The sequence below is a fragment of the Numenius arquata genome, chromosome 2, assembly GCF_964106895.1.
Source record: "Numenius arquata chromosome 2, bNumArq3.hap1.1, whole genome shotgun sequence".
Classification (NCBI taxonomy): domain Eukaryota; kingdom Metazoa; phylum Chordata; class Aves; order Charadriiformes; family Scolopacidae; genus Numenius; species Numenius arquata.
In genome coordinates, this window is record NC_133577.1 from 63,988,827 (window position 1) to 64,002,971 (window position 14,145).

The 14,145-nt window shown below is 43.7% G+C and overlaps 1 protein-coding gene across 2 annotated transcripts; it reads right to left on the reverse strand.

Annotated features, from left to right (window-relative positions):
* Positions 1–69: 69 nt before the first annotated feature.
* Positions 70–7,696, reverse strand: LOC141462484 (tubulin alpha-8 chain). Of its 2 annotated transcripts, XM_074144351.1 has the most exons (6): positions 7,481–7,607; positions 6,631–6,777; positions 3,803–4,025; positions 2,929–3,077; positions 1,689–2,369; positions 75–892 (listed from the first exon to the last, which is right to left on the reverse strand). In XM_074144351.1, exons 3-6 carry the CDS (start codon positions 3,828–3,830, stop codon positions 605–607), a joined length of 1,146 nt encoding a protein of 381 aa, XP_074000452.1. In that variant the 5' UTR covers positions 3,831–4,025; positions 6,631–6,777; positions 7,481–7,607; the 3' UTR covers positions 75–604. The 2 variants fall into 2 exon arrangements, with proteins under 2 accessions (XP_074000451.1, XP_074000452.1); XM_074144350.1 differs by lacking the exon at positions 6,631–6,777 and having other exon boundaries at positions 70–892; positions 7,481–7,696.
* Positions 7,697–14,145: the final 6,449 nt, after the last annotated feature.

Below are 14,145 nucleotides of genomic sequence, written 5' to 3' on the forward strand. Positions count from 1 at the left end.
GTTGGCCAGGGGGACAGGGATAAACGCTCGGGAATGAGCTGGGCATCAGGTTCCGGATGGTGAGCAATTGCGCTGTGTATCACTTGCTGTGTTTATTCTTTTATCAGTATTATTGTTATTATTTTTCTCTTCTTTTGCAGTTTTGTTGAACTGTCTTTATCACAACCCAGAAGTTTTACCTCTTTCTTCCAATTTATCCCAGCGGGGGGGAGGAGTAAGCGAGTGGCTGTGTGGTACATAGTTTCTGGCTGGGGCTAAACTGTGACAGGATGTCAAATTAGAACTTTGAAAACTCCACTGATTCACTGTGCTCCATTATAAGCTTAAATAGTGGGTTTAGCATGTGTATTAGAGCTTGAAAAGGCTTACATTAAATGTGCAAGGAAGAAGACCAAGTCTTTTTGCATTGCTGGGAGTGGTAGAGCATTCCTGCAACCGATTGTATCTTACAGCACGATTTATCTGAGATTTATGGAATAAAAGATGTCTCAGCATGACCCCTCCTAAATTTCTGTATATTGCATACAAAAAAGGTCACCTAATGTTAGACATGTGCAATACACAGACAATTCTGTGCTCACTGGGAGCAAAGTGTATTTTAAAATTACTCCCCATCATTTTCTTCTTCAAATGAGTCAGTTCCCACTTCTTCATAGTCTTTCTCCAGGGCAGCCAGGTCCTCTCGGGCCTCTGCAAATTCTCCTTCCTCCATGCCTTCACCCACATACCAGTGCACGAAAGCTCTCTTGGCATACATCAGATCAAATTTGTGGTCAAGCCTTGCCCAAGCCTCTGCAATGGCTGTGGTGTTGCTCAGCATGCAGACTGCTCGCTGAACCTGGGCTAGGTCTCCGCCAGGAACTACTGTAGGAGGCTGATAGTTGATCCCCACCTGGAAACAAGAATATGAAAGAAGGTTGTAAAAAGGCAAGAGCAGAAAGCAGTCAAAGAGCTGAAAAAAAAGTGAGTAAAGTTACAGATGCTGGGGTAGAGTGGTGGCACTATCAAAACTACCAAATTGTAAATGCTTTAATAAGGTCATAAACAGTATGATACATGGTCATTTTAATGTCTATATTATTCTTCTGTTTAGTGTACACTGGCAGTTTTGTTAACAGCTACTCAACACTGAAAATACAGCTTCACCAAAATACTCCATAGAAACTAATTCAGAAAGTTGGTTCCCAGTTATAAGTTTTCATTCTTAAAGCAGATATTTGTATGTCTAATGTTTTTCCACTGGTAATGTCAGTATTACTATTGAAATTATGTTTTCAAACACTGCTATGTAGCCAGTGGGGAGAGGCTGGATGAGGGTGTTAACTGACAGATTCCCTTATATAGGCATTTCCTTTATTTATTGTATTGTTTTTGGTATTCCCTTAGTTTTAGATGATGCTTCAGAGCGAACACTCACTGGCTTTTTCAAAATTCAGGTCTGAAATTAATACTTCTTTAGATTTTAACTCATATACGCTTCAGATTTCCACTTATGTAAATACTTAGGGGTCTGTGTCAATGGGATGTCCAAAGGAGAAAACGCACGTTTTATACAAACACATCTTCCTTACGTTCATTCTTCTCACAAATGGAAAACATGCAAGATCTAAAACTTTAAATTCAAGTTTCCTGCTAGACTGAACTTGCCCTTTAAACATGTGAGAGAGGCTCAGGGCACCCCTACTCACCTTAAAGCCTGTTGGACACCAGTCGACAAACTGGATAGTTCTCTTGGTCTTGATGGCAGCAATTGCTACGTTGACATCTTTGGGAACTACATCACCTCGGTAGAGCATGCAGCAGGCCATGTACTTCCCGTGTCTTGGGTCACACTTCACCATCTGGTTGTTGGGCTCAAAGCAGGAGCTGGTGATTTCAGCCACCGAGAGCTGCTCGTGATGGGCCTTGTCAGAGGAGATGATGGGGGCGTAGGTCACTAAGGGGAAGTGGATGCGCGGGTAGGGCACCAGGTTTGTCTGGAACTCCGTCAGATCCACGTTGAGGGCACCGTCGAAGCGCAGCGAGGCGGTGATGGAGGAGACAATCTGGCTGATGAGGCGGTTGAGGTTAGTGTAAGTGGGGCGCTCGATGTCCAGGTTTCGGCGGCAGATGTCATAGATGGCCTCATTATCCACCATGAAGGCACAGTCTGAATGCTCCAGGGTGGTGTGCGTGGTCAGGATGGAATTGTAGGGCTCCACCACAGCAGTGGAGACCTGAGGGGCTGGGTAGATGGCAAACTCTAGTTTGGACTTCTTTCCATAATCCACGGAGAGGCGTTCCATCAGTAAGGAGGTGAAGCCCGAACCAGTACCCCCACCAAAGCTGTGGAAGATCAGGAATCCTTGCAGCCCAGAACAGGCATCAGTCTAGAAAGCAAAAGAGAAAGTGAAAGAATAGGGGCTGAAGAGGAATGAAAACACTTCATCCACTACCTGAGCTTATTCTGAGCTGAGAGAGAGAGCAGTCATCAGCATTACACAGCACAGCTTTCATGGCAGGTTTTCTTGAGAAAGTGCTGGTTATAATCCTGTCTTTTTCTTCCTTCACTGGCTCAATTTATGATGTAAAAATGGGACTCTTATCTGTGGAGCTTCTCTCTTTGAACTTTACACTTCTTTTAGTTAGTCTAGCTGAAACCAGCAACGTAGAATTGCCTAATTCACCCTTGTGTATCAGTATTGGTGCTTCACGGCCATGCTAATAATGACAAATTACATATTCAGAACCACTTTTTAAGACTCTCTGAAGGCATACAGCTGGGAAGTGAACTACTGCGCTTCTCTCTCTTGGACTAGCAATGATGCCTCTGTATGTCTTGCAATTTCTTCTAAACTATTGGTATCATTTGTATTTAACAAGCTACCTGTTCTGCACTTCTTTCTTCTGCAGAATCCAAACCGCTGTTTCAAAACACCTGGGACTTACCAGCTTACGGACACGATCAAGCACCATATCAATGCTTTCTTTGCCGATGGTGTAGTGGCCGCGGGCATAGTTATTTGCTGCATCTTCCTTTCCAGTGATCAGCTGTTCTGGATGAAAAAGTTCCCGGAAGATGCCAGCCCGCACTTCATCTGAACGAGAAAGAGAAAATCTAAGAAGCTGCATGGCTGTGCTCCAGTGCCAACAAGTTCTGGTTGCTGCTGGCATTGGTGCAAGCTTTCAGTCACTGGAGGTCATGACTGCAAAAAAAAACAGATGCTGATGGAGAAGGGAAAACTGTTTCCTAAGTATTTTTAAATTGTTGCATTCTGTTGATTTATAGTGTGGCTTGTATGCAGCCACAGAAGTTGCTATCTTCTAAAGAACTTGTCGGTTGTACAGCCTGTACCGACAAGAGGACAAGTCACCAGAAAAAAAGCGTGAAGAAAATCAGGTTTCCCCAGGTGCCCTGGTATTTAGAAATTCTTCTGTTCCTGGAGGGAAACTTTCAGGCTCCTACTTTGGATCCAAACTGGAGAAAAGCAGAATTCAAATGGAAAAAATGGATAAACAAAACTAAAATTTAAATATCTTTGCAAAGAGAAGTCATGCAAACCATGTGTACTAGCTATTAAACTGCTAAAGATCCTGCTGTTGCTATGTTTATAACACCTGTAGAGACAGAGTCATAGAATCATATTGAGTCGTGACAGAATCTAGCATTCTGTGTCACAATAAAATTAATTTTATGCTATCTAGTGGTAGATCAAGATACAAAGGGTGTGCTGCTTTGTACCAGTGGAGGTTGGTGGCACACCGTGGTGATATTAGGAAGAGGAAGCTCTTCTCCATTTTCCAGCTTTAATTCTATACTGACCTACTACAGTCGGTTCCAAGTCCACCATTACAGCTCGTGGCACATGCTTCCCAGTGACTGTTTCATTGAAAAATGTGGTAAAAGAGTCATCATAGTTGACTTTATCATGCAGTTCCTTGAAGGTGCCGTCTGGCTGAATGCCATGCTCCAGGCAGAAGAGTTCCCAGCATGCGTTTCCTATCTGAACTCCGGCCTGGCCAACGTGAATAGAGATGCACTCACGCTAAGGGGAGAGAACAGAGACAGGGTCAGAAACATTAGTCCTCCTGGTTCCTGATGGTTACTTTTTCCCACTGTATTGCTTTTCCCCCAAAATGGTGAATTGTTGCTGTTCGCATTTCATTTGATTGTTCAACCCCATGACCACAATGAAACTGTACATACACCAGGTACTGGGACATTCTTTAAAAAATTGGGATCTTTGTGCAGTAATATATGGGTACATGAAAACAGGCAGAAAAAAAACTAATTTCAGTTACATGAAACCTACCTTTCTTCCTATGCTTTGGCCCTGCTGAGGAGCATATCCCAGTTTAGTTTATTTTTACTCCTGGCTGGAACCTGACACAGCCATGTGGTATCCTTCAACCTCATGTAACCCAAGGCAGGTGATGTCTTTTGATCCTTTTACCCTCTGATAGCAGGCTAGAATGGAAACTTGGAAGAACTGCTTTAAGCAATATTCACCTCAGGAAATTATTTCAGATTCTCTCAGTTGAAACAAATGTTCCTTCAAGCTCCTGAGCAGCCATGAATTTTACATTGCAGGTCCAATGCTTCTTCAGGCAGTGTCATTCCAATATAGCATGCTCATTTGCATAATTTCGAACATAGTTCCTGTGGTAGCCAGGAACTCCAATGAAAAGAAAACAATGGATGTAACACCAGCCTAAAATAGGCAGGTGCCAATCGCTCCAAAGTCCTTTACACTTAGAGTACAGGAGTATGAAGGACCTGGTGCTGGATTCTGTAAGTTCAGAAATAGAATTATAAAGCAGATAATTCTGAGTTAGTCCAGACAATTACAACACCGGGTGTGGTGAAAGGCAGTTTTGTAAGGAGAGCGCAGTTTCAGACATGGAGTTTTTCAGCTTCAGTTTCTGCTTTGGAGCAATTGTAATTATTGTCTTCTGAGCTCTGTCTTCGTGACCTCAGTGGCCCTGTCTATACTAGGGAGTAAGAAAGGGTCAGGTTGTAGTACTGAACACTGGCCTGTGATCGCCTGTGCTGATTGATTATTAGCACACTCCCTGGCACGATTTTGCCTTTTGCCAGTTCATACTTTCCCAGACAATGCCTGGGCACCATCCGGAATGCAACTCACTGTCAAGAATGGTTTCCAATGAGCAGCTCACTGACCACTGCCTAGCTTTGGAGAGGGAAAGAGAATTCAGATGCCTAAATATGAAGCAGGCCACGCTACCTGGCTTCAAGGCCAGAGAGTGGTCCTCACTCATTTTTATTTTGTAATGTCTCATTTAGAGTTATACAATGACTTAATAGCAGAGTTGGCCAGTTAATTTTAATATTTTTTTTTTAATTCTGTAACTGCTTATCCTGCAAAATCATCCTGTGATCTGAGAGTGAAATGCATCTTCCCCAAAAAACTAAACACTCAGGCAGAATGTGTGAGCAGCATCATCTCTGGAGCAGTGTTTTCTTCACAAATTGACATACGCTTATGTTTTAGAAACATAACTGAAGATATTTTTTCAGAAGCGAGTGGAATTTCAGAAGTCGCCACTGCCCCAGTGAGTCATCCTCAGAAGTTCAAATGAATACGGAAAGTCAATTTAAATATTTCATTCGATGAAATATGTTATTTCTGTTCAGTACTCATTTGTAAGTTGCTGACCCTGCAAATGTGTATGCAGGAGTGTGTGTAACGTGCTCTCAGGTGTAGTTGCACAACCTTGTTTTTCTCAACCAAGTTGTGCAAAAGTATCTGAGTTATTTGAGTGACAATGAGGGTTCATAGGTCTGTCCTCCTCATCTGGAGGATTGCTCAGGAGACACTGAAGGCATATTTGGGCTTAGAGAATTCAATTAATGCTGATTTTGCACAGGACAGGCTCCCGCGTTTCTTTTAAACCCCAGAGTGAATCTGTGAGGCTGGCAGCAAGAAAAAAACACAAGATTTTTTTCCTTTAAACATGGCGATGAGGTGACTTTTTTAAAGAATATCTTTTAAAGCAAAAGTACAATTACAAGTTAAGCAATACTTGGAACCTAAGGAGCCGCTTTGCTTGGTTTCTCAGATCAGTAGAGGAATTGGTCTGTCTTCTCACAGATGAGCAAGTGAATATTGCGTTATAAAGTAAATGTTGTAAAGCTTAGTACAGGAGCGCAGCTGAAGACTGCAGAACCAGTTATTTGCCTTTTAGACTGAGCTTTCAGCTGTGCTGGTTTGAAGCAGTATCTCAACCCTGCCCTTTGAGCCAGACCTCTTGCCGTGACTCCTGCCTTCGCTTCCATCTTCTCCTACCCCAGCAGTAATTTGGAAAAATTCTGACAAGGAGACAAGACAGGAACAAAGAGGTTTCTAATTTTGTATAGTAAACAGCTTGAAAAGAGGCATTGGACTTTTAGTAGGGAAGAGAGTGGGACTTCTTCGGAGTCACAGGCAGAGTAAACTGATCTCTACGTGATATTTAAATTTGGAGTCTACTCCGAACTCATGTTTCACATCCCATCGCTAACGTACCAGGACCTGTCTTACAAACTGTGGACCTGACTTTTTATCTACCAAAAGACAGTAGAAGGGGCCAGGTCCTTTGTGAAACTAAACATGGGACATCTTTGACTCTATTAAAAAAACATAATGTTACCTGGCTTAAGTATTTACTGTACAAATGCAGACTTTAGTCTCCCAGCTATTCCCGAAACACGCTTGCAAGGTCTGCCTTAAGGCACGGGGAGCCTGTGGAAGTGCGTATCTTGCCGGCAAAATGAGCGCTCTCATTTTGGACCTGCAGCTGTAGTGGCAGAAAATAACATAGTCCTCTGTACCAAAAATAAGACTCGGCGCTAGACTTAAATTGTGGTACAAGGTGAAATGGATTTCTCACATTCTAAGAGGTTTTGAGACATTTCTACAAATCTTCCCAAATTTTAAATTCTTCCCAAAGAATTTTAATTTTAAAAGAAGAAATTTTAATTTCTTCCCAAATCATAAAAATGAAAGGCACTTTATACTTACTTTAACACATACACATATAAAAACATTCATGCACTCCAGAAACACACATGTATAGATATTTGGGGATGTGTATACAGACATGTATAGTACAGCCATTGGGGATAAATTAATTTCAAACAGACACAGAAGTAAGTAACTTTTTTTGGTTTATTTCTAAAGAAAATTATTATCTCATGTGGAAATGAACCTGTCTTGAGAAAATATAGTCATAATAGAAAGAACTAAAAAGCTAAGACTCTAGATGTAAGTTATCTCATAATTCCACTAACTAGAGACTCTCTGAAGAAAACTTTGGTCCGCCATGCCTTACAGCTCCGTTGAGATTTTCTGACACTCCTACGTGGTAATGGGTGCGTGAGATCAGGGGTTTGTGGCACAAACCACCAATAACAACATCCGATCCCGCTGCCTTCCCTCGCCCACACTCCTCCCGGTCCCCGTGTCACTGGCGTTCCCACGTTCCCGCATCCCCCCCTTACCATGGTGTCTCGGCTGGTGTTTCCTTCCCTTTCGGGTGAGCGGCGGCAGGTCTTTGCAGGAGCCCGGCTCTGGGCTGCAGGGGGGGAGGCAGCCTGGGCCCCCGCAGCCGGCACCTGCTTCTGCGCTTCAGTGTCACCCTCGGCTGGGGAATAAGTCACAGGCTCCGCAGTTCTGCCCGCTGCATCGCTGCCTCCTGCCCTCCCCACCACCCCGCCCATGCAGAGTCACCCGGACAGGCAGGGCTCAGGTATGCCCCAGATTTCAAATTTAGTCCCGCCTAGTTTGACGGGCTTATTAAATCCCAGTGTGGCCTCGTAACGCGCCATACGCTGTACTTTCTAGCACCCGAGTATTATCCATATATATATCACCTGCAAGACACATACCATCCCAGCTCCCTGTTCTGCCGGCACATACATGTGTAGACAAAAATCACTCCTAAATTCCAATACAGAAGACCAAGAGGGTATAAGAACGCAAATGGATGAAAAAAGAGAAGGAGAGAAGAAAAACCAAAAATAGAGAACTGGAAAGTAAACATAATTACCATTCTGAAGCGTGCTCTAGTAGGACTCTTAAATGATGGCCTGACTTCTTTCCGTCCTTACTCCAGCTGCCTCTCTATTAATGCTTCAATTTCCTTCTATCGCTTCTCTTCCTGGGAGGAGTCACCTGGGCTGTCAGCAGTATGGGGCAGTATTCAGTACAGGCTCTAACTCCTCTGTCCAAACACAGAAAGCAATTTGATTCTCATTGCAGTGCTTATTGCAAGACGTAGCTGGAGGCATCACATAAACATTCTCACACCAAATTAGGGCAGTTGCTTCCACCAATTTATTGTCCGCTCCTTCTGCACTGGCTCGGCATTGGAAAGCAGCAGCTTCTCCCAGTGGAGAAATCCTCGTGTTTACAAATCTTAGGTAACAAAGAGGAAGGCACACTTAATTGCTTGAATCTGAGCACTATGTATCCCCTGATTTTATAAACTTACCGTTTATTATGATGTTTAATCAGTAGAAATTTAAATACGCAATTCCTAAAGTTTAGGTTAGTCTACTTTGACATGGTGGTATGAATAGATTTTTCTGCCACTCTCAGCAACCAGCACCTATGTATCTTCCTATCTTACCTATGTAAGGCAGGGGGGTTGGAACTCAATGATCTTTAAGGTCCCTTCCAACTCTAACCATTCTATGATTCTATGATTCTATGATTATCACTTGTAAGTGCAGCAAAAACATTTCATAGAGGTTATATGTATAAAGGCATACTTTATGCAACCTAGAAAAAGATGAACAGAAATATGAGTGCCACATGTCTTAAATGCTGGGTTTTGGGTGACCATCTGTAGTTTCTGCCTGATCTGTTTTTCTGTAGCTGTCATCACTGCAGCTTCTGTACCTGAGCTTCTGTCAACAGGACCTGCAAAACAGCTTCTCTGTACAATGTGAGGTACATGAGTTAGGGTAGATAATTTCCTTTTTTTCTTCTGTTCAGAGATGTTTATGACGTCTTCTTATACATCTCTACACAGGTAAATGTGTATATGCCTTTAGATATCCATGTGCATCTATCTGTAGATATCTCAATATATACATACATACATGTATGTATACAGGAGCCAAAATGCAGCGCTATTATGCATATAGCCCAGATGCTATGGTAATGACGTAAAAAATGCTGGAAAACAGGAGGATTTGCTGAAAAAGTAAATACTTTAGTGGCTGTTACATGCAAAACGTATTGCATAGAGGTCTATCTATGGGCCTGGAAAACAAATCATATGAAGAGTGGTTGAAGGTTGAAGGAGCTGGGACTGTTTAGTATGAGGAAGAGGAGGCTGAGGGGATACCTCATCACTCTCTACAACTACTTGAAAGGACACTGTAGAGAGGTTGGTGCTGGTCTCTTCACACAGGTAACTAATGACAGAACAAGAGGGAATGGCTTCAATTGCAACAGGGTAGGTTTAGACTGAACATTAGGAAAGAATTTTTCACAGAAAGAGTGGTCGGGCATTGGAATAGGCTGCCCAGGGAGGTGGTTGAGTCACCATCCCTGGATGTGTTTAAGAGTCGTTTAGATGTGGTGTTGGGGGATATGGTGTAGGGGAGAACTTTGTAGTGTAGGGTAGATGGTTGGACTCGATGATCCCAAGGGTCTCTTCCAACCTAGACGATTCTATGATTCTATGATTCTATGATTCTCTAAATAACGCCAACATTTTAACAGTGCAAAATAGTTCATACTGGTTTTTATACACTTACATTTACTTTGGTATACGTAGTCTTCATTTTGCTGATCTTTACATAAACCTGCAAATCACTCCGCTTTGATTTTGGCTAGGAAAAGCTACAGAGATTTCTAGAGCCACAAGTATTTTTTACAGAGGAAGAATTCCTGTGACAATTTCTGTCTGCTGCTTTGCTTAAGCTATCTGAATCCCACGCTTCTCCAGAAAATCACCAGATCATTGCTTTGAGACTGAGAAATAGGTTGTTCTAGTGTTCTTCTTCCAATGGAACTGGTAACATTCCAGCCAAGCTCCAGTGTTCCAGACAATCTGAAATGTTAAAGCTCTCAGCTCCACCAGATGTGGAGCTCTGTGCAGAGACTCACCTCAGGAAAAGGTCCTTTGAGCAGTCCACCACCCAAATCCTCTTAGACACTCTGTGAGTCAACATGTCAGATCTAGCAGGTCCAAAACCTAAAAGAGCTCTGTGAATTACTGAATTATTTGCAATTTAGTCCATTGCTGGACTGAGTCCCTTCTCTGCTCTTCCATTGCCCCCTTCTCTCTTCTGAAATAGGTGGTGAGAGCACCTCTGGGAGGCAGTGTTTATCATTCCTCTCTCCACCCCAACCAAACTCAACTGTCCCAGGACCCGTAGACTCACCAGTTTTGGGTGGCCACGCTGAAGAGAGGCTGGGCCATGCCTCACCTGTCAAAAACTTCCAGGGAGCAGGGAGTGACCGAGTTTTGAGTGGTGTCCCTGGGCGGTGGGAGCGCAATGACTATGTGCCATCTCTCTAGAATCAATTGAGCTTGAAGAACGTGGGGATGACCCTTTCTCACAGACGCATAGCTAAGAGAAAGGCCTTTGCAGATCTGCTTTAGGCCAAAGACAGTGCTTGACCTACTCTGCCATGAGATAGCCCATAAACTCAAGTGCTGGAAAGACGTGCTGGTCTGGGGTGATGGAAAGACACAGATGAAAGTCTGTGCATCTCCCACACATTATAGTACCTTCTTATGTGTGTGAGCCGATGCAGGCAGGATGCAGGAACAACCTCAAAACCATGGATTAAGGGCAAAGAACAAATTTAATCTCAACACCTCATGGATCGGGGAACCTCTGAAGCAGCACCTGGGCAGAGGCAGGCAAGCAGGGGATGCAGGTACCGTGGAGCAGGAGTCCTTAGTAGCTAGAGAGTCCTTGTTAGGAAGGGAGTGAGAGAGCTGGAGAGAGCTCCCACTTGCTGTTTGGGCCTGTATTTCAAGGATTCTGGCAGGCAGAGTTTTCCGCTGTGCTTTGATCTCTTCAACAGCAGGGCAGGAATCTCGGGCGTGTTCGATAAGGTGTCCCTGAGTCCATCCCAGGCCTGTCTTATCTAAATGCAGATGTCCTACTTGTTGAGCACACAGAACTAAGCAACAATTAGTGTGATATATGTGTTTTCCAGCACCCCACATGCGAGTCACTTGAGCGTATTTACAGTCCTCCTCACCAATCTTCCGTTACTTTCCCACATTACGTTATGTGAATGAAGACTTAATGCTTCCTCGTGTCTCCTGTAGAACTCCATTCTGTCATTCTGTTGCCACCTACTGGGAGAATTGATAGCATCTCATTTCAGGCGTTTCTGAAATTATCCTAAAGCCTAGTATTTCGGTATCCACATAAAAATCTGCTATATTGATAAAATATTGGCTTTCAGGCATTGTCCCTGAAACAGAGAACTGTGCTATGTATTTTTTAATTACTTTTAAATAAAGAAAAATTAAGTACATCTGAGGATACAGTTTAGAAAGAGTTTTTTCCTTTTTGGTAAGAATTGTCATATAAAAAATTTCTATGTATGTGTTAAAAATTGTGGAATTAGGTCTGGACTTGCAGAATTATCTTCCCTAATATAGCAAGTTCAGAACTGTAGTTACTAATATAAGGACCAGCCATGCATTTTGCAGATAAAGGGCAAACTACACTAGTGACATTTCTGGATGTGTCTGCTTTTCTTTATGACTGTTTACAGAATCACAGAATCACAGAATGATATGGGGTTGGAAGGGATCTCTGGAGATCATCTAGTCCATCCGCCCTGCCAGAGCAGGTCCACCTAGAGCAGGTTGCACAGGAACGTGTCCAGGTGTGTTTTGAATATCTCCAAAGATAAAGACTCCACCACCTCCCTGGGCAGCCTTTTCCACTGCTCTGCCACCCTCAAAGTAAAGAAGTTCCTCCTCATGTTTAGATGGAACTTCCTCTGTTCAAGTTTGTGCCCATTACCTCTTGTCCTGTCACTGGGCACCACTGAAAAAAGACCAGCTCCATCCTCTTGACACCCATCCTTTAAGTATTTATAAGCATTGATCAGATCCCCCCATAGTCTTCTCTTCTGCAGACTAAAAACACCCAAGTCCCTCAGCCTTTCCTCGTAAGAGAGGTGTTCTAGTCCCCTAATCATCTTCGTAGCTCTAATTTAGCAATCCTAATACAAACTGAGCTACCAGAAGCGGGACAATACTCCTCAACAGCTGGGTGAAACATAATGCATTTCTGTAGCCCTGCTCAAGTTGTATGTACTGAGTATATGTTTCAGTCAAAACATGGATTATTTTTTTAAAAGAAATCCACTTATGAAAGGTCAATAATCACGGAATCACAGAATCACGGAATTGTCAGAGTTGGAAGGGACCTCTAGAGCTCATCTAGTCCAACTCCCCTGTTAAAGCAGGATTGCCCAGAGCACATCACTCAGGACTGCATCAAGGCGGGTCTTGAAAATCTCCAGAGAAGGGGACTCCACGACCTCCCTGGGTAGCTGGTTCCAGGGCTCTGGCACCCTCACCCTAAAGGAGTTTCTCCTCATATTTGAATGGAACTTCCTATGTTCCAGCTTGTGCCCATTGCCCCTCGTCCTATCGCTGGAAACCACTGAAAAGAGTCCGGCTCCATCATCCTTCAACCCACCCTTTAGGTACTTGTAAACATAGATAAGGTCTCCCCTCAGCCTTCTCTTCTCCAGGCTAAAGAGCCCCAGCTCTTTGAGCCTTTCCTCATAAGGGAGATGTTCCAATCCCTTAATCATCTTGGTTGCCCTGCGCTGGACTCTCTCCAGTAGTTCCCTGTCTCTCTTGAACTGGGGAGCCCAGAACTGGATGCAGTATTCCAGTTGTGGCCTCACCAGTGCAGAGTAGAGGGGGAGAATGACCTCCCTCGACCTACTGGCCACACTCTTCCATATGCAGCCCAGGATCCCATTGGCTCTCTTGGCAACAAGATAATAAATCCAGTGTGAAAATAACAGGGGTATATACTTGGTCCGTCCTCCATCCCCTCCGGGGTGTCTGTTCATCAGTGCTAAGGGAAACCTTCCAGATAACCAGGAGCTCATAAGCAAGTTGGACACACATGGTAAGGTCAGCACAAACAGGCTTATTGCCTTGCTCCAGGCGTTGTTCAAGCATAGGGCTGCTTGACAAGTACCCCCAAACAGACACCACTTTCTTTACCTTCTACTACCTTTGTCTTGCTTTCCCCCCCACTCCTAAATAGACACCCCACCCCCACTTTTTCACCACTGGCCCCGTTCTGCTACTTTTACACCTTTATTTGGTAATTTCAGCTGTAGCAAGTACCCCCAGTTAAGCCAACACGCCCTTCACTTTCTGTTGATATCACACTCAAGCTGGGGTCCCCAAAACGCTCCTTTCACTATATGTAATGCCCAGTAGCTTCTCCGGCCACTACCTCATTAGTTTAGACCCAGCTTAGGGTTGGTTAGCCACTTTTTCCAGTTCCGTTGTCTGCAACATCCAACAGTTCCTCTTGTTATTCCATCAGTTTAACCTCAGGCCATGTCTAGCCACCTGCCTGCCTGCCTTAACAGTATATTGTTCTAAAATCCTCAAGCAATGGAAATATACAAAAACATACTTTATTAAGACTTAAGCTGTGAAGTCGTAGCTGGTGATCTTAGACATCCCACCTATACCTATCGATCACCCACATTTTTTGTCATGGCTCTGATTTATCGTGATCCCAGTAAGCCCCATGGAGCCGGTAATGCTTCTGTCCTGCGTGCCACAAGCTGGTCCTTTTAAGGCCCTTGACTCTGTCATAGATGTTGTTCATTTATCAGTTACAACAGAGCTGTCAGACTACTTGTGCCTCCAGACCAGTCCAGTTAGGATTGTTACACCCTTGCTGCATAAGCATAGTACGTTCTGAACTCCTGAAGCTAAGAGTACCTGAATTGTGCCACTGCTCAGGCCGGCTGGCAAAATCACACCTTCTAACCACCCCGCACTGTGGATTCTGCAGAAGCAAGGGCACTAGCACAAGCTGTATGTTCTTGGCACCAACAGAGTTCTCAGTGCATCTTATAGCTTTACAAACATTATGTTTCGAATTAGTCTGAAATAAAGACTGAGCCCTGTAGG

What these genes read in the sequence shown, in the direction of transcription:
- LOC141462484 (XM_074144350.1), bottom strand. An exon ending in TTGATCGTGTCCGTAAGCTG is followed by an intron (nt 2,370 to 2,928) that starts GTAAGTCCCAGG and finishes TTTGCTTTCTAG; the next exon opens with ACTGATGCCTGTTCTGGGCT. An exon ending in GGTGTCCAACAGGCTTTAAG is followed by an intron (nt 893 to 1,688) that starts GTGAGTAGGGGT and finishes TCTTGTTTCCAG; the next exon opens with GTGGGGATCAACTATCAGCC.